Source organism: Vespula vulgaris, chromosome 2 (assembly GCF_905475345.1).
Source record: "Vespula vulgaris chromosome 2, iyVesVulg1.1, whole genome shotgun sequence".
Taxonomy (NCBI): domain Eukaryota; kingdom Metazoa; phylum Arthropoda; class Insecta; order Hymenoptera; family Vespidae; genus Vespula; species Vespula vulgaris.
In genome coordinates, this window is record NC_066587.1 from 18,493,218 (window position 1) to 18,520,771 (window position 27,554).

A 27,554-nucleotide genomic window follows, 5' to 3' on the forward strand; every position below is an offset into this window, starting at 1 on the left:
GCTGCGCGCGCGACGTGACCCGTACAAAGGGGTAGAGAGGGGGTAAAGAGGGGGTAAGAGTAGGACAGGAGAAGGACAGGAGGAGGACAGGACGGAATAGATAGATAGATGGATGAGATAGATAGAGATAGATAGAGAGTTAGAGAGAGAGAGAGAGAGTGAGAGGAAAGTGGCTCACGTCAGGGACCGTGGAAATTTCCCCTTCTTTACCCTTTCAACCCCCACACCTCACGCCACCCTCATTCCATCTGCCAAACCTCCTTCTTTCAGAATAGAACGAAAAAAAGGAAAATAATAATTATGTATAAATCCTTTATAATGTCGTGTAACTTTGAACTCGCGTATTTATTTATATCGCGTATTTTTCATGGCTTTTTGAGAAATTTTCATATCGTCGATCTTTTTGTTCCCGACTGAAAATTAATTGTTACATCAATTTCGAAACTTTAATATAACCGTAATGATAGTTTATAATTATATTTAGTATAGTATTTAATTATAATAGTAGTAAAAGTAGTAAATACGATTTTTAGTTCGTAGATTTTTATTTTTTTGGACCTTAACGAAAGTTAATTCAACAATAAGTTAGTAAAGATTTTTCTTATTTGTCATTTTTTTTTATTCGTCATTTATGTTATCGTTTTCGATTTTTTTCTATTTTATCTTTTCACAATTCTATACTACAAAGATCGATCGATTATCATATAAATAATACTCTTTGTTATGAAATAGAAAACAAATATTGGTATCAAAAATGAAGTAAATTCAATTATATATAATTGTAACGATCGCAAGGAGCGTGGTTGGATGAACGACGATAGAGATTCAATGGATTCAGGGTCACACGGTTTCAGGAGTCGGCCGCTAAATTATTTCGGTTCCTTGCTAATTTCGTCGTGGTATTTCATGGCGTTCGCCATGACTCTGCACGAAGAGAGACGCATTCGTTTTATTATATGTCATTCTTTGTCTTTCTCTTATTCTTTCTTTCGATAGACTTTCCATTTTAAATGATAAACCAAATCTTAAAAGAAACAATGAATTCTTACCTCAAATATATATTGAATATTATATAATTATATATTATAATTATTTATTGTATATATAAAACATTTTTTCATACTGTATATACAATAAATATAGTATATTACATATATAATATGGAGCAAAAATTCCTAGATGATTTCAAAAATCACGTATACAAACTTTTTGTTTAGCCTGTATATAAATATATACATATCTACATATATCAAGTAAATATTTTGTTGAGAGAAGACATAAGTATAAGAAATCAAATCTTAGAAGTCATAAATCGTATTTTGCTTTAGGGATCTTTCGTAAGATCGATCAAGCTCATGAATTTATCGATTTATCGGAATATCTACGAAGATCTATGAGAAAGAGAGAGAGGGAGAGAGAAAGAGAGAGAGAAAAACCGTTCGATTAAATCTCGTGCGTCACAACGATGATATAGTACTTACTTGTCGAATTGAAAGAACGTTTCTCTCTCTCTCTCTCTCTCTCTCTCTCTCTCTCTCTCTCTCTCTCTCTTTTCTTTAACGTGCCTGGAAGGAAGATGAAATCATCTTGTTCTTTCATTATCTGATACGTAGATAAGAACGTGCGTCAAAGGTGATATCGCTCTCATATCTTATCGATTTCTCCTCTGTCTCCGTTTCTGTCTATTTCTTTCTATATATATATATATATATATATATATATATATATATATATATACTTCTATCTATCTTTATCTATCTATCTATCGTCATACGATTTCTCGATCATAATCGCATCTCGTAAATAATACATCTCTCTTAAAGCATGTTCTAAGAAGAAGGAAGAAAAAGAAAACGAAGAAGGAAGCTGTTTTATCTTTTACACAAGAGTTCAATGATCAACTATGAAACGTAACTTCGTGACGACTTTTCCAATGAAGAATAATGTTATTTTTGTATTTTTTGATTTTCTTATATTTTATTTTTGCGTTCTCTCTTTTCTTTTCTCCTCTTTTTTCTTTTTCCTTTAGAACTGGGGTTACGAAATGGAGATGTATGTTTTAAGAGAAAAGAAAAAGGAATAAATAATTGCCCTTTTCTCGATTTGTTCTAACCGATGACACAATACCTACTTCAAACAATAGATACCTTCATAGACAATAGTTAATAAGCTACTAGAGGCTAGTTCGAAGTTTCAAAACTCGATAGTATAAAACGATGCGCTTGACCTGCTTTAACGTACAGACTCTAGGTACGGTTTAGGAATAAAAGATGCCTGAGACGGATCAGATTCTAGACAAATTGGTTTACGTTTGTTTAGGTCGAAATAAATTTTACTAAGATAAGTGATATGTATATAATATATATATATATATTATTTTATTAATATATTTTATTAATACGTATGCATTGTACTTTTAGAGAAATTATCTCGCATAGTATAAGTAATAATAATTGTAAAAAAATTTACATATTTATATAGATATATGTATCGTGCAACTACATTAATTCATTACATATTTTTAGATATTCATAATTAATCATTGAATTGAGTTCTGTTGTCGTAGGCGAAAGAATATTATATGTAAATTAAATTACATTACACCCGACAATTGAGTTTTTTAAAATTATATCAGATACGTATAAATATTAATAATGAATAATTAAAACGAGAGAGTATTGGTGTTATCGTTGAAATAGAACATTTTTAATCGACGACGACAAACCGAAGTATATATGAGAAATAAAAAAAAATATTAATTGGCTAACTTTCTTACTCGTTCATAGAATAACTAAACTATCGTAAAGAAAATATTTTAACGCCAAAGAATACTTAAAATCTTGCTTATACATATCTCGTAGAAGTCGTTTCATGCATATGTATATATATACCGTTTCGAAACTTTAGGAACACGAGAGTATGGGTTTTGTCGTGATATAATAGAAATCTTTAAAGTGATTTACGCATAAATCTTGAAAAATGAAGACGCGTTAGTGTCAACTAACAAGCAAAATACAAATTTTCCATTGACTTCTCGCGACGAAGATATCCAAACAGCCTTGAGACGCTTGAGAAGTTTTTCTAGCGGAGCAACCAACACACATTGGGTATTCGATATCGAGGTTAAAGAAACGATTCATACATCAAGGTCGTATTTCGAATGAAAGAAAAGAGAAAAAATTTTTTTAAATAAAAATTTCGGACTACGAGTGGTAAAAAAGTTCTTAGACAAAAATCAATCGCACTATTTTCTTTTCTTTTTTTTTTTTCAGAAAATTTTTAATTTTTCTTTTCTCTTTCGAACTACAAGCCTGACTGAATGCTCGTAAGGTTTCGAAAAAGAATAATTATTGATATTTCTTTTTTTTTCTTTTTTTTTTCAAGTATGGATAATATCTGAATATGATAGTATCTATTATAAAATGAAATTTTTGGAAAATTATTTCGATAGCGACATTTTCTATGCGATAGCAGTGCGCTTGTGAGCCCTGAAAGTCTATAAGCCGCCGAAGAGTATTTTTGTCCGTGGATATTATCGATTGCATATACCCTGCTGCTCCACTCTCTCTCTTTCTCTCTTTCTCTCTCTTTCTCTCTCTCTTTCTCTCCCACCCACGTCTTTTCCTCTCCGACTTTTTTTCTTTCTTTTCCACGCTTTGTATACAGGCCTCCAAGACAGGCTCCAAGACAGACCGATCGACGTACTTACTCTCTTTAGTTTCAAAGATAACATGTGCGTTTCATAATTTCTTAGCATTACCATATGCTTTCATTTAATCTATACGAAATAATTATATATTTATGAGAGAGAAATAAAAATAGAAAGATAGAAAGATAGATAGATAGAAAGAGAGGAGGGAGAGAAAACAAAGGCAAAAATTAAAAAAAGAAAAAAAAAAAAAAGAAAAATTCTTCACATTCCTCGATTTACGTAAATTCGTTTATGTAAACGAATCGACTGATACGAATCAAAGAATAACAAACGCAAAGAACTTACACGCGCACACGACGCACAGGCGCACGCAAAACGCACATTTATCGTTTTTCATGAATGAAAAATCATGAAGGTCAGAAAGAAAGAATTATAATTATAAAATATCGATCGATCATGCAATGTCGATAAAGCGATATCGGTATGACCGATTCCCGTTGATCGAAATCGGTCGGAAGAGGCGACGATCTCTCGTTGGCTCGGTATCAAGCGTCGTACGAAAAGACGGCAGCCCTGTCCTCCTTTTTGTGCCTGTTCAAAAGATAATACTTGGATATTCCAGGCAGAAGAGAGTAAAAGCTTCTTTAGAGGAAGATCCACTGGAATTTCAGCGATTCGTTGCTACTTGACCGCATCGCCGACCTATAAATAGTCGAAATAATCACGTGACCCTCTCGCATACCGGATTGCACACGTGGACATAAATAAATAGCACCTTTCAACCTTACGTCGTACTTTCAAATTGCGATCGACGCCGATCGAGAGCCCTCCTCTTTTTCCTCCTCCTCCTCCTCCTCTTCTTTTTCCATCTCTTCTTCCACCTTCTTCTCTTCCTCATCTTCTCTCTTAACACTTCCCTTCCAACTCCTACCGCAGCTTCTATCGATGTTCAAAATTACGTCAATGCCTATCGATCTTCCCTTTAATCCTCCCCTCTCTACCAAACCTACCGAGTCGACTTTTAGTTCCTTTCTCATTCCATTGCAACGAACTAATTCAGAGATAGTTTCTCAATGAGATGGTTAGCTAACCGCAAAAATTCGTTTCGTTGACTCTGTGATTGAATCGTATACGAAGGATAAATTGTATTTTGAATACCTATTGTTTAATTGTTATAATGGTTGAATGGTTTTCTAGATCTATATTGGTTCTTTTATTGGATTTGTTATTTATTGATGGGATTCGATATTTATTTAAGGTGTTTTCGTTTAAAATACTTGCTGATGATTCATATATAGATGTATGTATATATATACATACATATATATATATATCTTTTTGCTGTTAATCCATGAACATAGACATAAATAAAAATTTCTATTCTTCGTATAGTTCGATAAAAATTCTTTCTCTTTCTTTTCTTAGCTCGTCTTCTAAGTTCTCATTTGAAAATCTTTAAAAGCTTTAAGCTTTCAGCTTTGATCCTAATAGTTGCTAAAAGCGTCGTCCATCGACAGTCAAAATAAAAAGGATTATCGGATCTTTTTTCCAGATCTATTTTTTTTTAGTTATCACAGAAAGAGGATTATCGTGCGGAGAACTCGATATCAATATGAATCGTCGTCGAAGAATATTTTATTTTTTCCTTGGTACCTATATCATTTTTTCTTTTTTTTTTTTTAGTTTAATCGTCGAATGATCGATAAAATATAATATCTATCGCTATTCAGTCATCCCGAGATCGAAGGGGGGAGCGTCTCGCAAAGTGAAGATTACACTTTGAGAATGAAGAACCTAACGGCAACTTGGCACCAAAATGGCGGAGGTATAGAGGGTCGAAGGTGGCACGCGTTTCACGGCTAGAACCAGTGGCGTAAAACGATCTCTTCGACGTCGTATTTGTCGCGAGACAAAAGCAAAAAACAAAATAATAATTTATCTTTCTTCTTCGATCGATTTAAAATTAAACAAATTTTGTAATCCTTTCCAAATACATTTCTTTCTTTTCTTATAATCCCCTTTAAAGATTTTGATTCGCGATGAGATTAAAAAATTGGAATCTGCCAGAAATAAATGCTCGTAATGATCATGCTTTTCTTGTAAAAAAAAAATATTTAATTTAAAGAACAAGTCGATCACGAGGTCGATAAATCGACGTGTTTTTTGAAATGTAAATCTGAATATGAAGTGGTTGGAAATTTATTGATTACCTACGCCTTTGAACCTTGCCACTTTGAACCCGCAACTTCTCTCTCTCTCTCTCTGTCCTTCTCTCTTTCTCTTTATCTCTATCTCTATCTTCGTCTCTCCTTCCTTTTTTTCTCACCCCCCAGAAGTACACCCCCGAATGACGTCATAGGAAAACGGCGTGGCGCCAGCGCAGCCCTCGGACTGACGTCAACTCGCACCGATTCTACTACTATTCTCTGCTAGCTACGAAACGAAGCCCGTTGGCCCGGCAACTTTCGCAAACTTTCCTTCGTATGTTTATCTGTGTACACTATTACTATTACATAATATATAGAAAATAGGTGGATAATAATGGATAAAGCGTAGACAATGGCAATTACTTAAATCGTGCTCGAATAATTTTGTCGCGTTGTAACGATCGATTCGTTCGATTCCATCCTTTCTTTTTCCTCTTTTGAATATTTTCTTTTCATCGTCATTTTCATTCTATTCGCTCTCTTTATCGAATTTTGAGAAAAAAATTGTTTGATTTTAAGAATGAACTTTATGCCGAAATCTTTTATTATTATTTATTATATAATTTTATCATAGATAATTTTCATGGCAGCTCTGTTTTCGTGTAGATTATATAAAATATTATATAAAAATATATAGAAGTAAGAAAAAAATTAGAGAGAGAGAGAGAGAGAGAGAAAGAACGAATATCATTTATTATAAAAATATGTCAAATATATCGTGACGGTTTAATGGGCATAAATTTTTCACACAAATTAATCGAAAAAAAAAGAGCCAAGAACTAAGATAAAAGAGATATTTTTAATATACTTCTTCTTCGATAACGACACGTGTTCGCTATTACAAACACTCTAAATGAATGTGTTCAACTTGTAAATCAAATTTATTGGAATTTCCGATACTACATCATAAGTTATAACAATAACTTTAAAACTTTTCCTGTATACATATTTACATACTTATTAGAGTACATAGATGTATAAACTTATTATATACACACATACACACGTATACACACGTATATCTGTTCTCGTTTACGTCTCTACGTTGGGCTTACGTCCACAGGCCGTTATCTATACGATTCATTGTCAGCGATGCGTAGCAACGAGCTTATGGACGGATCTCTCTTTTTATTGTCGCGAGAATGACGTCAATGCTCTCTAATCTTGGCACTCACTTCCGAAAATTATAATGCCCGCATCGGTGTGGCCTCTGCGATGTTCATCGGCTCTGCTTCTGAATGATTATTCGTTTCCTGATTTCGACCCTCACATCTTTTTCGAGTGATACGACCGTTCCATATTTTATATACATATATCTATCTATATACATACGTACATACATATATATACACATTTTTGTACACGTGTGTGTGGATATATACATATGTAGATATACGTATCTATATCTAAATATTCAAAAGGGAATTTTCTGGTATTAGTTTGCTCTCGAGATATCAACGAGCTTTTGAAAGAAGGAAATATTATGTCTTTCAATGTTACTATGCCGATTGGAAGAGGAGACCCTTCTTTTACTTATATCCTCTAAGATACGAGTATTCAAACGTTATATTTAGTCAGATATCTTCCATGTGACGTTAATAATATTATTTTCTTATTTATCTCTTTGTTTACGATATATTTACTTTTCGTTCGTCCACATTGATTAGATGTATATATGTATGTACATATGTACGTAGATCTTATTCAGATTGGATCTACTATTGCATAATCCTCGATTTCTCGAGACGTTGTCCGACGAATCTCTTGGCTACGTCTCAAATATGAACAAAAGCGATTGCCCGGAGAGCTCTGACGACGATCGATAAAAAATCGTAATAATATTTACATTGTTATATCGAAATAAATCAAAATAATAAAAATTGAACGAAGGAAATGAAATGAAAGTGTGTGTGTGTGTGTGTGTATGCGTGTGTACACTCTCTACTAACTTAATATAAATTAATTTGTAATGTTATTACTTGCGTCATCCGTTTCGAATTTTTTTTTTTAATGACGCAAACCCTAATGGGTCGTAACGGGTTGAAGCACATAGCGTTGCAACGTTAGAAGCGTCATCGTACCAAAGTTTCCTTTATCGATTCGAACGAAGCCGACGACGTTTAGCTAGAGTCGAGGAAGATTACGTAACTGGTCTAAACCAAGGTCGAAGGGTAAAACAACGAGAGCTCTTTGCAATCGGAAGGTCTCCTTTTCCTCTCTCATATATGCAATTATTTTAATGCAAATTATGTATCTCATTTTTTTTCTCTTCCTTTTTCTTCATTTTTTTTTTCTAACGAAAAAAAATCGACGAATCTTTAAAATTACGTAAAAAGGACAATGGCGATTTTAATATAAAGTTATGGTTTTTTTTTTTTTTAGAAATATTATTTTAACTTTATTATAGATGTATATGCAGTAAATGTTATGAAATATGTGTCGTAATATATATTGTGTCAAAATTTTTCTTTCCTTTCTTTTTTTTATTCAATTAATTATTTTCTATCTTAATTTTTACATGCATTAGAAAAGAATAGAAAAGAAGGCAAAGTCGTTTAATTATTTGATTCATAATAAGATATTTATTAACATTATTATAAATAACATAAACGTTATCTGACAATAAGTATGAAATATTTAGCATTGTACATAGATCGTCGAGCGGTTATATAAATTTTGCTATAAAAAAAACTATTTGTAAGAATTTCAATCTATATTCGTTATTTCTATTACATCTTGTTTATTCGTACTTGAGTACCTATAATGCAGCGTGTCGTTATGTCGCATTCTATGCTTCTTTAACGCGCGAGTCCAATTATAATATATTTATGAGAATAAAACATTTTTGTGTTTGGTATGTAAGTATATGTTTTTAAACATATTTCTAAATATTTCTAATATTATGTATATCCCTTTTGTCGTTGTTACATCTTTCGATTAATCTATATGAAAAACTAATTGTAATCGTTGCCACGACGTGCAGCATTTTGTTTTTTCTTCTTCTTCTTTTTTTTTACGTTTTTTCTTTTTATATATGTATATTCGTATAATAAATTAATACTAAAAATTGCCTTATATATTAGCGACAGGTCAAAAATGTAATATTTCGATTAAACGTCCAATGAAAAATATTTTTGACTCGTCCACGATCCTCTAACGAGTGTATAGAAAACGCGAGGATAAATAAATAAGGGAATATAAAAAAGAAAAAAAAAAGTTGAAATTTTAATATAATAAAAATCCCACAATGATATTCCCCACTTTCGTCGTTAAGTTGCCACGTTCGACGATATTATTTAACAATTTAATTTTATCGTACAAATTTTTCCTTCCAAATCGATGCCAAGGACCGCCGATATCATTGATGTTGCTGACACCAGTGATTCAGGTCGATTATTATAATTACGATCGGTCGAACGTTGCATTAGATGTATCCTGCGCGTTCCCCCTCTAACATTCTTATTACACGCACGCACACGTACATATGTATGTAATGTATCGGATATGAAATAAATAGATATGCGAATGATATGTATGTATGTTTTCGAATTGACGATACGATTTGAAATGATAATAATAATAATAATAATAATAACAATAAATTATATTTTGTCATTTTTTGTTGCATCTTTTTTCGAATAATTTGTTCAATTGATTTATATATATATATATATATATATATATGTATGTATGTATGTATATGCATATATGTATATATAATATATTCGATTACTTAACACGTTTGAATCGATTAAAATCGTATCGTAAAGTCTTATTAATTATGTCAGGAAGAACGATGATATATGCTGAGAGAAAATATGTTAATCGTAGCACAAAATAAAAAGTGAATATTACGGTAATAAAGGAACATGATCCGGCGTACAGGGTGTTATTCGCGATAGAAGATAGGAAACGACAGAGAGAGAGAGAGAGAGAAAGAGAGAGAGAGGGAATAGAAGAAAGAGAAAAATTAGGCTTCTTCGTCAGGCCATTCAAAGTTCTCCTCGACGATGGCAGTACCTCCACTGGGTACAGGTCGAGATTGTCCATCTGGTTCCTCGACGAAAGGATCCATGGAAATATCTTCGACTTCGTACTCTACCACATTTTCTTCTTCGATCTAAAAAATAAGTAGAAACGATACGAGTAAATTAAATATAATCTAATAGATCTATAATTGATCTATAGCAAGAGAAATATTTTGTTGTTGTTAATTTATGACGGTTCAACTCGACCGATGATACGATATGATGATATATCATGATGTAAAAAATAAACAAAAATTTTTATGAATCTTAATAAAAAAAAAAAGAAAATTGATTATTTATTATAAAACATATTATGACAGAAAAATTAAAATAAAATATATATATATTATTTTATATATATATATATATATATATATATATATATATATTTCATGATTATATTTCATTATTATATTGACATGCGTCATAGATCATTATAATGTCCGTATAAAAAATTTAGGACACGTCGGTTTAGATCGTAGAAAAAAGTTCTTAGTACTTTTTTTCTTTTCCATTTTTTTCTTTTTATTTTATCTTTTTTACCTTCGTATCCTCGTCCGTCGGCGGAAGCTCGTACGGTTTCTCCTCCATCTCTTGATCAGTTATCTCGGTAAAAAGTTGATCCTCGCGTGAATAATCGGCATCCTTTTTATCATCGCTAATGCCAAGCGACACTTCAGCCAATCGTTCTTCTCTTTCCTGCCTCTGACGAACCTCCTCTGCGCGTTCCTCGATAAGCATCCTCTCTTCTTCCTCCATTAGGGCACGAAGCTTTTCAGCATTGATTTGTCTGAACAAGAGGAAAAGTTCGTGAAAAATAGGAAGAAAAAAAAAATTCAATCCGATGCAATTTCTATGTCCAGTTCTTCAGAGACGTATCTAGCGTAAAGAGTGCCTAGGGCAAACGTAGACCCTTCTCCCTTCTCCGCATTCACTTCATACCAATCGTTATTTTTCCTTTTTTGTTAGGACTTCGTTCTCCTCAATTACAAGTCTTATCACGTTTTCTCCAAATTAATTAATTTTCTTCGAAAAAAAAGAAAAAAAGAAAGAAAGAAGGTACTATTGCTTTCAGCTCTTTTTCATCGTGGTCTCTTGGCATTGCACGTTTTATTTGCCTCATCTTAGATACGCCTCTGCTTTTCTTTTTCTTTCTCTTTCTGTTTTTCTTTCTCTTTTTCTTTGTCTTTCTCTTTCTCACCTTTCAGCTTCTTCCAAACGAATGATCTCAGTACGTTCCTTTTCTAATTTTTCTTCCTCAATTTTCCTTTCTGCTTCTGCCCTCTCTACCTCAAGGATCTCATCAAGATGAGCTTTTCGATCCAAATCAATCTGCAAAGCCTCCCATGCTTTTTCTTCCTCCATCTCATACTTTGTTAGTTGTATCTCCACAGCCTGTTTCTTCTCTTCTTCGGTTCTATAGAATATTAAAAATTAAATGAATAGATATGTTAGAAGTTTTTTTTTTTTATTTGTTATGTATCGTTGAATTTTTTTTTATTTTTTTGTAAGATTCGCCAGTAATAGTCTATTACCTGGATTCTTCGGCAACTTTCAACAAATATTCTTCGGCTCTTTTTGCAGCATCTTGTCTGTTTTGTTTCACTGAAAGAATTTTCTTGATTGTACTCAATTTTTTCTTTTTCTTTTTTTTTGGTCTAACTAAAAATCTTATTATTTATATATAAAAATATATACGTATATTTTTTTATAAAACTTTCATAATTATAAAATATATATATATATATGTATATATAATTTGTACATTGATTTTTATTAACTTTTATACATATATATTTTTATCAATTTTATACAAAATAAAATTTTTTGTATATAATAAATAATATATATTATATGACTATACATATATTAGGTCTTAGACACATAGGTACAAACATATCTCAAAATTCGACGTGACGAAAGATAATAAATCATCTCAAAGATGCAATTTCAAACACAACAAAGGATATTATCTTACTTTTGGTAGACTCGAGACATTGATTATATTATATTATATATATATATATGTATCAATATCAATAGTATGCAAGACATATCGAATCGTGCAAAAGTTAACATAGAATAAAAAAATTGTTTGAATTCTTGTGTTTTTCGATATCTAATGATATTTATTTATAGACCAAATCGAGAGATTTATAACCTACCCTCTTCCGTTTCACCCTCTGGTTGATCCTTTTCACTTACAAGTTCGGTATTCTCTGTCGTAGGAGTAGCTTCGATAATCTCTGCTTCTTCAACAGATTTTGTTTCAACTTCTTGTGCAATTTCCGGTTTCGATTCTTCTACAATCTCTGCTGTATCTATCGCAGCAGTTTCTACCGTTGGTTCTATTTTTGATTCTACCGTTGACTCTACTTTCGGTTCTATCGTTGCTTTCTCTTCTGTTTTTTCTTCAGAAAGATTTTCTGATTCTTGAACCTTTGCAACTTCTATTTCGACTGGCACCTCTTTCGATGGTTCCTCTTTAGGAGGTTCCTCTACGATTTCTAGTTGCTTTTGAGTAGATTCCAAAGATTCTGTAGTAGCTACCTCCTCCTCTACTTTTTCTTCTTTTTCCTTCGCGGGTTCTGCTAACAATTCTTCAGACTCTTTTGAAGGTTCCTTCACCGGTATTTCCTTTACTTTGGGTGTTTCCACTTTGGTTTCAACTTTCTTCTCTACTTCCACTTGCTTTGATTTCTTAATCTTTGATTCCTTGGCCAGTTTAGCTTTTGGTTTAACTTCCTCCTTTATCGGTTCTTCTACTAAAGCTTTCTTCTCTTCTATCAGAGTTTCTTTCTCTTCTGCTATAACTTTCTTCTCTTCTACCACAGTTACTTTCTCTTCTGCTACGGCTTTCGTCTCTTCTGCTACAGTTTTCTTCTCTTCCGGTACGGTTATCTTTTCTTCGGGTAAATTCGTCTTCTTTTCTGCGACATTTGTCTTCTCTTCCAGTATTGGTTTCACTTCTACGAGTATACAGGGAGTCCGCGTAGGAAAACGTAGGTATATATGTATTAAAGGGATATTATCAGGTATGAAATATATATATATATATATATTTCAGAGAGAGAGAGAGAGAGAGAGAGAGAAAGAGAAAGAGAGAGAGAAAGAGAGAGAAACATTACTAAAGTAAATCACTTTTGATAAGATTTGAGCTTACCTCTTTTCACAATCGATTCGCTCCATTCGGTTTCTAGGGCACGGGCTAGAATTTTGTGTAGAATGTCAGACACAGATACGTAGATATACGATTAGTGTAATAATTTCGATTATTGGAATGGAAGCATTATTGAGATTTCTTGGACAATAAGTTGGCACCGATGAACGAACGAACGAACGAACGAACGCAATAATTATCTCATATACGTATATCCAGTTACTAACCCTTTCTGAGTTCTCTCTCAGTCATCGGTTGATCCGGTGCTGGGGTGGTACATGAAACATAAATGATCGTTTAACGGGAGAAAGCTCGAATGATAGTTCAATGAATGAATCAGTTTTAATAGCGAAAGCCGAGCCTACCGATAGATAAAAGCTGCGACAAATTGGCTGTGGAACACAAATTCATATATAAGCTAAAATGTTTCGATTTAATTAATGCATCGATGAGCAATAACAGACAATTCAAATTCTCCAGGATGTATACAGGACTAGATTTATAACAGGACGTTAAAAAACTCAATAAAGAAATTGTTGAGGAATTGTTAGGTAGACCAAAGTAAATATTGGTCGTCGAACAACATGGAGACCGGAAAGGAACTATGTTCATACAGGAACATGTTCACACAAACTTCACGACTGACTTTTGAAAATCATTCTGTAATGTAATGTACAAACTGTTGTTGCCCCAGAGCAAATATTCCTTGATAAATTTCAGTTTCTACGTTGACAACTTGGTTCTCATCGATCTCATATCGTCCGACAAAAAAATGTTTGCTCTTGACTACTCCTCACAGTTTGTGCACTGAGTCGTCAAAACAACCCTGTATATAAGAAATTTGATAGGTAATTTCAAGCGTGCAGCAATAACAGCACACAAACTCTCGTGATATACTCTATATGCGTGTGTACGATGGTGTGTGACAAATGAATCGGATTGCAAATGAATTAATTGCTATAAAGGTCTCGGAATCTCGCGAGATTACGTATGATTTTTATTCGATTACGTATTAGCTTTTTTATTCGCAAAAACCAATCGTTAATTTAAATCGTAGATCGTCTTGATCGGAAGATCATTGATCGAATGACTTCCTGTATGATCTTTTTGTTTATGTTCTCCGTTTTCTTTTTTCTCGTCATAATTATAGTAATTAAGAATTAATAACGATCGTGGTGAAAATTCACGCGACACTCGACGTGTGCCAGAAGATCAATTGAAATAATGTAAAATAATATAAGCACATATATATATGTGTGTATGTAGAAACGAAAGCTTTATGCGTAATGACATAATCAGATGAATCAATAGAATGCATTTAAACCTGTGTTTTTTTTTTGTGTCGCGTCGGTCAGGATGAGAAAAAAAAAAGTTACGGACGCGAGAGCAGCTCGATTACGTTTACAAACATTTTTCTTACTTCTTTTTGTTACTCGTTCATTTCCTATAAAGAAAAGATAATGCGATAATAATAAAAAAAATCGTCGATAACGTTCGTCGATCTCTCTTTAATGAGCTGCTTTCTTTTCCGTTCGCATTTGAAAGACTCAATACATACACGCAAATTTATTTAAACGTATCATCGTGTTAGAATTAACTGTAACAACTGACAAATTGTTCCTCCATTTGCAGATATAATGATCACCACAATGATCACTCAAGACACTCTCGATAGCTAGCTTTTTCCTTGGGCTCTTACGATATCGATATTAAATCTATATTAAAATTTGCGAAGCATGTTTATAGAACGCTTACCTCGAATTATTGGATCGGATTCGTTTCATTAGGCGACATTAAATCGAAATTAAATTTCTTTCGAATTAGATATATCCAGAGAAAATAAGTGATCGACACATTTTTTTATTTTTCTTTTGTTATCCCACGCTTTCTTCTCTAACAAAAACTATTAAATAATAGAACTGTTTTCTTTTTTTTTGTTGATTTCGTGCGATGATACGCTTGAAGAAAAAGAAAAAGAAAAAAAAAAGAAAAGAAAAGAAATGAAACGTGTCTCCGATATGCGTAATCATGTGTATTAACGATTTGCGATGTTACAGGTTTCGTGCGATAATTTAATAATATTTCTTTCACTATAATATACTTTGCCCTCTCTATTTCTTAGATTAATAATAATAAATACGATATGAATAATAAATAAATGAAAATGATCACGGACCTATAGAAGAATGTAACTCGATATCGAGGAGTTACACAAATAAATAAATAAATAAATAAATAAATAATAATAACAATAACAATAATAATAATAATAATAATAATAATAATATTAACATATATCTATATATATATTTTATCAAATATATCTATCTCTTGTTATCATAATCGCGTAGAGAACATTTTTCTAATCGTGACAATTAATTCGATAAATTATTCTCTATCAAACATATGTATATACATGCATACATACATACGTCTATATATAATACGATATATCATGAAAGAAAGAAATATAGGACGGTTTTAATAGTATTAATAGTTTTCGTAAAAGGTCGATCATTCTTCGTTTCGATTTTCCTACTCCTCCTTCTCTTCCTCCTCCTCATCCTCATTATCCTTCTCCTTCTTTCTGGCTTTAGTTGGATCCTCGTATAGTTCTGGAACACGATCCCTCCAGCCCTTGCCTGAAACGTTCAAAAAATCGCTCTGCTTGTTCTTCTGCAAATGCTGCTTCGATGCGATCACGGATTATCGCATGAAAAAAATGCTCAGATGCGTGTTCCAGTTGGATCTACAGTTTGTCTGTGCTCGGTTTCTGTTTCTGTCTTTGTCTCTCTCTCTCTCTCTCTTTTCTCTTAAGCTGCGTTGTCATCGCAACCATCATCGGCGTCCCCATCATTGGGAAAAACTCTCCTCTCGATCTCGTTCTCGTTCTCGATCTCGATCTCGTTTTCTTTACCGCTTCCACCGATCGCTCGTTTTCTTTTCAATACACAAATATACATAAAGTCTAACGAAACACGAATTCCCACAGTAGTAATTCCATCGGCTTCCTTTCGAGAAAGGTACGCTTTCGTTTCGCAAGTTTTTTTTTTTCTTTATCTAAATTTTTTACTAATTTCCATTTTTATTCTTATCGTTATTTTTTATACTTTCTATTTTTTCTCTCTTAATTTCCCGATCGAAACGGTACATCGAAGTGAAAACAAAAAAAAAAGAAAGCTTTACTCGTGTAACGTGTGCAGTATATATGTATATTACTACTACCACTACTACTACGACAACAACAATAACGTAAAATATACATATTATATAATTATAATGTCTCACACCGTCGTTCGCTATTTTACGATTATTAGACACATATATAAAGAAAAAAAAAGGCGGTAAAATCAAAAATTAAAGAAACGAGATGGTAATAGAAAAATGTAAAGAAAAAAGGAAACAAAAAAAAATGGAAGAAAAATTAAAATGTATAAAACAGTGACAAATAGAATACATACATGTGAGAAATATATATGAATGTAAAAAACGAGCGAGGAAAAATAACGAGGAGGGAAAAAACCAAAAAAGATAAGAAAAATCAAATGAACGCATATTCGTCATCATCATCATCATTATTATCATCATCATCATCATCATTATCATCATCATCATCATCATCATTATCATCATCATCATCATTATTATCGCCAGGCACAGCAGAAACGACAAATTTCTCAGACAATTTAATATACGGTGCCAATCTCAGTCCAAAAAGAAAATAAAAAAATACATATAAAATAAATACATATACAAAAAGAAATGAAAATGGAGACACGAGCTTTGGGGGAGACAAGATAGAAAAAATAAATAAAATGAAAAAAGGTTCACACGGACGGCGTCCCGCGGCCGTCTTTTTCTTTTCCTTTCTTTTTTCTACTCAAAAATCATCTAGCCGAGACACTTTTCTGATCTTTAACGAGTTACGAAAGAAAGTACGAACGTTCTTTCTTTTTTTACTCGTTTCAAATAATTTTTTTTTCTTTCTTTCTTTCTTTTTTTTTTTTTTTTAATCGAGATCGCTGCTTTTTTATTCGTCGCTCGTTAAAGTCAGACCGCAAAAACTATAAGGATCGTCGATAAGATCGTCCTGCCATTTAGACTTTTTTCTTTGAACTTTATAAACAACGAGTACGTTCTTTTAGATATAGACAAATCAAATACGTGATACAGTATCCCATTTATATTTACCATCTCGAGTATTACGAATTTTTATCAAAATTTATGCTTTTTATCTCGATCAACCGATTCGAATCGGATATCCTGTATATAAGTAGGGTTAGACAAGACAGATAGATATATAAATAAATGGAGAATTTATATATCATAAACAGGACAAACTCGTCACGACTTTCCTTTAGAAATCTAGCTGCTGCATTTACATAGGTCAAAGATCGATTACTCACAAGCGTCGGCAGCAGCCTGCCGATTTTTTTGGTAGTAGCTCAAAAACTTAACGTCGTTCTTGATGTCGGAGGGACGAAGATCAGCGACTTTGTAGTAGGGTCTCCTGATGGATTGAGGTTTTCCAGCGACGTACTTTACGCATGCCAGATTTCCAAAATGTCCTCTTTCCGGTACGTCATACCATGAAACCGCTTCTGCATCCTTCTTTGTATTGTTCTTACCGGATATCAGTCGGCGAATATAATCACCACTACGCATACGCTCTGGTACTATTTCTTCGGCGAAGTCGCTAAAATTTCGAAAAAGACGTTATTTATTTATTTATTTATTTATTGTTTCTTTTTATTTTATTTTTTTAATTTCCATCTTCCGATAAAGAATTTCCTTTATCATTTAGCATTCTATAGAATTCGTCAAATACCTGGGACATGCTCGCGGTATGTAGACGTGAACTCGTCGTAGAAGAGAATCCACCCTTGCACGTATTTCTTTGGCCTCGTCGTCGAAGTACTGCGAATAGATAGATATATATAATATCGTGAAATCGATATGATACACGAATATAGATTTATTTTAATATTATTATTCGACTTTCGACGTCTTTCAAATTAACATCGTAAATTTGTGGATATTCAAAAAACGATAAATTCTATTGACTCGTTAAAAAAATATATTGATATACACATATATACTTGATTTTTTCATCTCTCCAATTTATTTACTTATTTATTTATGAATATAAATTATATAGATATTAAATCATTCTTGACAGAAATTGGATAGATCCAAAGGAGAAAAAAGTTATACAGTCATGTGTTAATCGAACAACTTTTTCTGATAATCAATCTTTTTTATGTAATTGCCATTTTGTAATAAGATTCATCGTCGAAAAATGACACGCGATCTAACGACGCGATTCCGCAATCTGGATGAATTGTGAGATGACTTGATGATATGTATTCCAATATGCGAAGATGACGATGATAACGACGACGACGACGACGACGACGACGACGACGATGACGACGACGACGACGACGACGACGACGACGATGACGACGAGGATGACGATAGATGATCGATGATCGATGATCGATGATATATGGAAGATGAGAGAAAGAAAGAGAAAGATAAAGATAGAGAGAGAGATACTGTTCTTCCCCCTCTCTCTCTCCCTCTCTTTCTTTTATTCACTTACGATGTGATCCTTGGAATTTAAATAGTGCTCGGTGTAAGACTCGGTAGAGGGCCTTGGTAGATCGCGTATCCTCTTGAGTTCGGCAGCTATCACACTTGGACGTACGCGAGAATGTATTCTTATCGGTATCATCGAGCCAGAGTAGTAAACATTATGGACCGGTGAATGGATTACGGTGACGAGCCTCTTGTGCGCAATGTAGGGCATTCGAGGAAGATAACCCCTCAACTAAATATACACCAATTTGTCTTCTTTACTGATCGATCTACATCGATCCACGACATCTCTTATATATTCTTTTTTTTTTCTTCTTTTTTTTTTACGAATTTTCTTTCTTGCCATTAGCAATGTATTTATCTAACGATAAGATGTTACGTAGGAGCTACCTATGTATTTATACAAATATATGTAAGCATGAAAGCGCGTACATACACATCGTTGTAAACCATTCGCTGTGCTGTACATATGGTATTACGTTTAAAAGCCAGCAATTAAATGATCGATGATAATCGGTTAAAAAATTGATACATCAATCGATGATGATACGAGCATGAAACGTCGATGAGTGCGAGCGAAAAAGCGTCGTTATTTGCGATCGTTTGATTAACATTCGGCATTATTTGCGTTGCGTAGTTATCAATAGAAGCCTATATGTAAGCTCGTATATAATTAGACATTGGCAATGGGATATATCGCATACTGAGCCTCTTCAAATTCACAAGCGTCTTTTTCCTCTATCGAATTTGAAATTCTTTGTCTAATAATAAAGTTAAATATAGGTACATATTTACAAAGTCGAATCAATGAAACAGTGTATCCTTTGGATTGTTTAATTATATCCGAACAAAATAAAGAGGTATTGATTTCAAGAGACTCGTAGAAAAACATTTACGTTCGTAAAATATTTTTCGTTCTGAAAATATTTTTCGATATGTTTTTTTCTTTTCTTTTCTTTTTTTTTGAAATTAGGAAAGATCCTAGGAAATTGTGCTGGAATCATTTTTTGCACAACGACACTTACCTGAATGACAGCAGAGAGTGGTAGGACAACAGGGGTAGTCTTTCGTCCGTACAAGCATAAGTTCGATACGATAGTGTCGGTTGTAATTTATAGATTTATCGACGATTTCCAGAAACGGAAGTGGTAGCGCCGATTACGATGTCGATGGTCATAGTGGCAATGGTGATGTTGGTAGTGGTGGTGATGGTGATGGTGGTAGCGACGACGGCGACGGCGGCGGCATGGGGACGAGGAGTCACATGGGAGGCAGAATAAATAAAAATAAGAAGAACGACACTCGGTTAGTGACTTTGGCAGCGATTGTGCTTTGGCATAATAACGCGTGCTTCAGGGGTTGCTGATTTTTCCCTTTATATAAAATATAGATATATATATATATATATAAACATATATATATATGTGTGTATGTGTGTATATATATTTTTTTTCTTTTGTATTTTTCTTTTTGTTTTTTTTCTTTCTTTCATTTCTTTTCATCTTTTCTTTTTTTTTTTTTGATTGCTTTTTCTTCCTTTTCTTCTTTTTTCTTTCTTTTTTTTTTCTTTTTTAACTTTTGTTCGCTCTCAGATTTCTTGTCTATTCTTGTGAATGCGATCGCACGTGCTAATTGTCGAGTAAAAGAGAAAGAGAGAGAGAGAGAAAGAGAGAGAGAGAGAAAGAGAAAGAGAGAAGAGGGATCAGAAAGAAAAGCAAAGAGAGAGAGGGAGAGAGAGAGAGAGAGAGAGAGTGAGGGGGAGATATGGAGGATGAAAAGTAGAGCAGCGAGGAGGCATGTCGCTTCGCGTCGTGTATCTAAAAATGTATCTACGTAATTTGGCCGATTCTCGCGTTGTGTGTCCAACGAGATCGATGAGTCGTGATTTATTAGAATCGTTTCTATTATTAGTTGGTATTATAATACGTTTATTCATTTTATTTCTTATACATAGTTATACTCGCGATAAATTTTTGATCAATGACAAAAAAGAGTATATTCATATATATTTTAGTAAAAAACAGATTTAGAATTATTCCCCTAAGAGATTGTAAATTTTTGGCAAACAATGTAAAATAACGCATCTGCATATTTCTACACTTCTTATATACTTGTATATATGTATATATATATATATATATATAAATATAGATATATATATATATGCGCTTTTTCGTATTTCTCATTATTTCGATACATTCGTTACATAGATATAGATATAGATATATGTACATATATCTATATACGTATATATTACGACACCTACTTGTTTAAACGGTTAATAATGCACGCATGAAAAAAACACACGATATTTAGCAAACTATTATTATTTAATATTTCTAAATGCAGCAATATAATATAAACAAAACACTAAGGTCCCACTTTAGGAATCTACATTTTAGCGTAAATAGCGATTGTCGGATTGACAAATATCCGTTCTTTTTCTTTTAAAAAAAAATGCCTACGGTATAGTAACAGTACGCATAGATATATGGATTTTGCAAACGAAGAAGACAAAAGAGAAAAGACAAAGAAAAAAACAAGAATGTAAACAATATACTGGGTGAGCCAAAGACGAAAAAGAAAAAGGGGGAGGGGTGTGAGTAAGAAGGGAGTGTTATTAAAAGATTTGCTTAGTTATTAAAAATGGATAAAAGGGGATGGAAGTTTTTTCTTTGGGAAGGAGCATCGATTTAAACGCGATAGGAAAAATGGCGGTAAGTGGTACCACCGGGTAAACGTCCGGATGAATGGGACTCGTAAGAGGAATGATAGCTTCCAGGGCCGCCGCCGGTCGATGATCTAGAGGATCTCTCGGTCGAGTAAGATCCATACGGTCCGCTTTCTCTCTTGACGACGTTCTCCTCGGTATAAGAAGACCTCTGGGGACGACGAGTGTACGGATCCGCCAAGGAGGAGGAACTCGACGAGCTGGTGTTGGTGTACGCGTAACTGTACTGCTCTTGGGCAGACCTCACGCCGACTTCGGGATAGTCACGAACCACGTAGTGCCGAGGCGTCTATAGATTTGGGTTAGACAAGGTCAACAAGCTAGAACCAACGGATTTTAGCCCCCTTTATCTTTTTTCTACCCCTCTTCCTGTCCTCTATCGTGATCCCGCCCCCTATCACCCATCCCCCTAATCCCTTCTATACACCCTCTTTTTCCCCCTACCCTTTTATTTTCTCTTTTATTATCTCTTTGTCTCTTTTCCTCGAAAACGATCGAGCGCGATTCCAAGAGCGAAGAACCCAATTTTTTCTTCTTCGATATCCCTGCCCCGACGAGGTTTAACAGATCGACTTTTTTCTCTCTTTTTTATTCTTCTTTTTTTTTATTTTTGTTTCTTTATCGTCTCTATATTTTCTACATTTTTATACTCGAACCGATTGAACCGATCGATTGTTAAGACTCGTAGAAATGTTCGCAGGTGTTACGTTAGGTTAATGGAAAAGTATAGATCGGTCAGGGTGTTTGATCGATTTCTATAGTCGAAACGAGAGATCTATCTATAGACACACAACGTAGGGGCCAATTATAAACGCTCGTCGAGATATATACATATATATATATATATATATATATATATATATATATACATATATGTATGTATGCATTAATAATGTCTCCTTGCCGAAAAACATTCAGGGCATGCTATGCTCTCTAAACGTTAACGTTGAGTAACGTTACGTGTCCTTGCCAAGAAATACACAGACGCGTTTGTTATACGACGCTTACGATTAGAAATAAGCGTATGAGTGTCGTTTTACCGTGACCGTGTATATTTGCGTGTGCAACGCAACCCGATGCAAACTCGGTGTCTCGGTTTCTTTTTAAAAAAAAGCAAAAGCAGTTTTGCACGATGCGAGGGCAAAATTTCAAAGCCAGATTAAATATCAATCAACTTTACATCGTATATTTGTTTTCTTAATCGAATTCGTACTCGTTATTTTTTTCTCGTTGGGTACACATTTATGAGAAACGAATTCGAAATAGATGAACTTTCTCCAATTTCTATTATTTTATTTTTCTATCACAGTGTAATACATATATAGATATATATTAAAGTGTGAAAAGCCATAGTCAATATCGAGGGAATGAAAAATAAAAGAGGAACGTCGTCTATCTTTTAAGTACAAACAGACAAATAAGATTGGTAAAATGCATTTAAAGGAAAATAAAAAGAAGTAGAGGAGTCAATTCTAGTCATTATCAAAGTAAAACGCGAGCTTTTATGGCAAGTACTAAAAAAAGTATTATAAATCGAAATATAAGTAAATACATATGTGTGTATATATATATATATATATATATATATATATATATATATATATATATATATATACACATATATATCGGATAGGTAAAATCGTTATTAAAGTATAAAGATATTCGAATTGGCGCATTCAAAAGCGATACCAAGATGGCGTCTGCAGAGCCATTAGTATCCTAGTACGACCAGTAGCCGGTGCAAACGCATGTCTATGCGAACCAGCCGGTCTCGAGAGCACTCCCTTCTCAAATACATGCCCTTTTGTCGCCAATTCTGCAGCTGCATCCAAGTTGACCTTCGAAACTGTACCACCTTCTAAAAGTTGTCTCGTGTGTTCCTCCTTGGCTAGATTTTTTCCTCGAACGACACCCTCCTTCTCCTTGAGGGTTACGTACTGATAAAACTCCTTACGTGGATCCTGCTTCTTGCGGCCCCAAACGGTGAACGGTTCCGGTACAAGGGATGGCCTTGGTACGAACGGTACCTTCTCCCAAGGGAACAAATCCGGCTTCTGCAATGGCGGATCTTTCTTTCTTTCTTTCTTTCTTTCTCTCATTTTTTTCAGTTTTTCTCCCTCCCTCTCTCTTTCTCTATCTTTCAAGCCTCGCAAAACCTTCCTTTTCCTTTTTCCTTTTTTTACTTCTTCTTCTATTTTTTTTTTATCTTCTCTTCGTTCTTTTACTCTTGTACCTTTGGAAAGGTTTCCTGAACTTCCTTCGATGTCTCCACTTCCATAACACTTTCCTCCGTTATTCATTACATCATTTATTGTCGGAAGGAGAAATTTTCTAAATCCAACTATGATCTTCCTTGAAATCGTCATTGACGTCGGCGATTATATTGATTTTTTTTCTTTTTATTGCATTCAATTTTATTATTTTTTTTTTCATGGTGAAGGATAGTATTTCTTATTTTATTATTATTATTATTATTATTATAGTTATTGTATTTGTATATATAATTTCATAATGCTCGAACTTTACGGCTGAATCGATACATGTGATTTTTTTATAAGCTCCAAAACAATGTTTCTCAAAGAATAGATAAATTGGCGAGGCGATAAAAATAAAAGGGGTGGAGGAAAAATATTGAAATAATTATAAGATAAATATAAAATTAAATAAAAAATTAAAGATAAAAAATTAAGAATATTTCGAAAGGATGAGAGATTAAAGAGAGAGAAAAAAAAAGGAAATGCCTAGAGTAAAATGTTGAAAGTAAAAAAGAAATATACACATATATAGATAAAAGAAGTAATAAACGAAAGATAAAAAGAAAATATTATCATTAAGAAATAAAAGAATAAAAAAAAAAGAAAAGAATCTTTGTTTTCTAATCTAGAAAATTATTTCGCAAAAACAAATTTGCACGAACTTTTTTTTAGATAAGGAAGAAGCATAGATCAACAAAGTTTTAATAAAACATAAGAAATAAAGAAAAAGAAAAGAAAAAATAAAAAAAAAAGAAGATTGTTACTCTATAAACAAAGAGAAAGAAGAAAAATGGAGAATTGTTCTAATCTTATAAATTGTAGAAGAGGATTGGATCAATATAGTTTAGATATGAGTGAAGAGAAAAACGAACGTGTATGTACATATGTATTATATGTACTATATACAAAGAAAATACGTTGTAGCTAAAAGTTCCAGTTAAGAAAGAGGCATTCGTAAATTTCCGTGAGGATGAAATCGCGAAGCAGAGTCCATGGTGGGAGTCAACCGTCGACGTCGAGGCTAACATCGTCGGTGTCTAAATTAGGGCACGGTAACGCAACACCGATCCACGAATCCCCTCTACTCTGCGGAAGGAACGAGCCGGTTTAAAAGAGAGTCACCGAAAACAGCGAAAACGATGATGAAACGATGGAAATCTTCTTCGGAAAATTCGTACTCGCGTTCGAGATTTTTTACTTAGATCATGATTATCGTCTTTGCGAATAAACGACGAAGAGAGAGAGAGAGAGAGAGAGAGAGAGAGAGAGAGAGAGAAAGAGAGATAGAAAGAGAAGAGAATAACATCGTCGAAATCGTCAAAGACGTCGAGGAATTTAGGTCGAATACTCGTGCCAGTTCGAATCTCTAGACACGTTCGAATTTCTAATCGATCGGTCTCGTGACAAACAATAACAAATTGATTAAAAAAGATATGTATACATATGTATATATGTAAAAAAAAATAAAAAAAATGAATGAACGATTGATATTTAAAAAACTAACGAATTTTTTTCTTCTTCCGATAATAATCGTTTCTTCTTCTTCTCTTCTCTTTTTTCTTTCTTTCTTTTTTTTTTTGAGAAATTTCGTCGGTCCCAACGGTCCGATATTTGCTGTTTCATAAACATTTTTCTTCTCTTTTTTTTCCTTTTTTATTTTTTCATATTCTTTCTTTCTCTTTTCTCGAAAGAATCTAAAACTAAGAGTCTCTCCCTCTTAAACTCGTCGGCCAAATTCATTTTTTCTACCGACTCGTCCAAGATTTGCCGGGTCATCGAGATATCTAAGTTTAACGCTTGAAAGTCCCGGAAAATGGCTGCGACACTATAATTAGATTCTCTTGTGTGACTCTCTTGCTCTCTAATACGCTATTTATAATGTTTTAAAATATTACGATTTGCCGAGATAATTCTACGCTATGAGAAAATCTCTGCGATCGTTCGATCGAAAATACATTTTATTAGATCCGATCAAATCATTGATGATTCTTACGCGAAGAAGCATCCTTAATCGGAGAAAAAAAAGGAAACGATTATATGACAAATAAAATCAATAAATGTTTATACAATAACACACACTCTGACTTTACAAATAAATCAAGGAAAAAAAAAAAGTAAAAACACGTAAGTTTCTACCTTTTCAATTTCACGAATTTCAAGGTATGTAGACGTGTATGTACAGAAACAAAAACGAAAGGAGAGAAAAAAGAAACAGAAAGAAAACAAGAGTGAAATAGAAAGAGACAAACAAGCAGACACTGTAAGAAGTGGTGCTATCGACAATATACAAGAAAGTAAATTCAATGAATGTATCGTATAGCTCATCAAGATTATTAACATCAAATCCGTAAACTGGATGTTTTCTGTCAGGCTGTTGTTTCGGCCAAATCGTTTCGTCTCTTTTTAACAAGATATTCGTTCGATTGTGGCCATCGATAAGCCCGAATAAAACAATCATATTTCGAGACACCAAGTGCACGCATCGAGTTGAAAGAGAGGTTGAGGATAAGGTGAAAAAGGGGGTGGAGGGGATGATAGTGAGGGAGGAAGTCTTGTAGTAACAAATAGCAATGATAGTAGTGATCGTGGAAGTAGTAGTTACAGTAATAAGTGGTAATAAGTAAATAGTAGTGGCGGTAAGGTAAAGTAGCGGTGAATAGTAGTATAAAAAGTCTTTGTATTTTTTGTTTGTTTGTTTGTTTTTTTTTTATTCTTTTTTTTTATTTTTTTAGTTACGGAGTAAAGTGTGGAAGTTGAGACTTCGAGATATGCATCGAATTCGATCGGTCAACGATTATTATCGTTTACGTTTATCGTCACGTTGATCGATATCTCGTGAATCGTTTTTGATTTGAATCCGAAGCAGAAAAAGGATCAACGTTTCGCGCTAATTGAATTCGTTATTTAGAATATTAATTTCTATTATAACTCGTAATCATTATTATAAGTTTTATTACGTTTTCTTTCTCTTAATCATTCAACAATGTACACGTGGAACGAACGAGTTTCGATCATTAAAATATTTCCTATAAAATTGACTCGACGACGACGACGACGACGACATAAGAAGAAGGAAAAAGGAAAAGTGTATTAAATTCGCAAGGCTTACTTTTGCAAATAAAACTTCATCTAAGAAATACTCTAATACATGATAATAATCGTTAAGAAAAAAGGGGAATATATTATATTATCGCGCAAAACGTTGACCCGGGTCTACATACCATTGTATTGTAAATGAGTATAAATAGGTATGTATATACATATACACAGACGTATGTAACAGTAATAATCGGATTTTTGAATCGTATAGGCTGGCGACAACTAGGCCGGTTAAGTGTGTAATCGCGCTATACTTTAAACAAAAAGTTAGTTTGGCATACAGGAAAACATTATTAAGTCATACTCGATCCCGCTCGATCGGTAAAATCCCATGTATTAGGACATATATATATATAATTGTATGCATATATATATATATCTATATATACACATATATATATACAGAGAGAGGATCATATTATACTGACCGTGATGCTGTAGGACGATGCAAGGGGCCTTGAATAGGGTCGTCGGGTCGTGTAAAAGTCGCTCTCGTAAACCATTTTGCCTCCTCTTCTTTCTTTCGTTCTTTCTTTTAATTTATTTCGTTAATATCAACTAAGATATTATCTCGATAGAAATGATTGATTTCGATCGGTCGATATGTTTTTATCGTTTACGAACGAGTTGATGAGTTGTGCGTCGTACGAATCGACTAAAAGAGACTCTGCGTTCGCGATGGAGGTTCTTACGGTTCTGATTCGGACCCTTCTGTGTGAAGCTGTGATCGGCTTTTCTTACCTCTTCCTCCTCCTCTTCCTCCTCCTCCTCCTCTTCCTCCTCCTCTTCATCTTTTTATTCGTGACGCGTCTGTGCGCCCA

General features: G+C 33.5%; 1 protein-coding gene and 1 long non-coding RNA gene across 5 annotated transcripts; one reads left to right on the forward strand and one right to left on the reverse strand.

The window, feature by feature from the left end:
- Positions 1-1,760: 1,760 nt before the first annotated feature.
- LOC127072584 (uncharacterized) lies at positions 1,761-9,807 on the forward strand. Its single transcript, XR_007785532.1, has 2 exons — positions 1,761-5,477; positions 5,986-9,807. It is a non-coding gene; the product is annotated as an uncharacterized LOC127072584 (long non-coding RNA).
- On the reverse strand, positions 8,773-27,475 carry LOC127072562 (enolase-phosphatase E1-like). Of its 4 annotated transcripts, XM_051013067.1 has the most exons (12): positions 27,162-27,473; positions 19,674-19,712; positions 18,653-18,880; positions 17,876-17,964; positions 17,454-17,743; positions 13,275-13,313; positions 13,051-13,095; positions 12,053-12,856; positions 11,423-11,492; positions 11,089-11,304; positions 10,431-10,677; positions 8,773-9,979 (listed from the first exon to the last, which is right to left on the reverse strand). In XM_051013067.1, the coding sequence occupies exons 1-12, from the start codon at positions 27,234-27,236 to the stop codon at positions 9,830-9,832; spliced, it is 2,292 nt and encodes a 763-aa protein (XP_050869024.1). In that variant the 5' UTR covers positions 27,237-27,473; the 3' UTR covers positions 8,773-9,829. The 4 variants fall into 4 exon arrangements, with proteins under 4 accessions (XP_050869024.1, XP_050869026.1, XP_050869025.1 ...); XM_051013069.1 differs by lacking the exon at positions 18,653-18,880 and having other exon boundaries at positions 27,162-27,475; XM_051013068.1 differs by lacking the exon at positions 13,275-13,313.
- Positions 27,476-27,554: the final 79 nt, after the last annotated feature.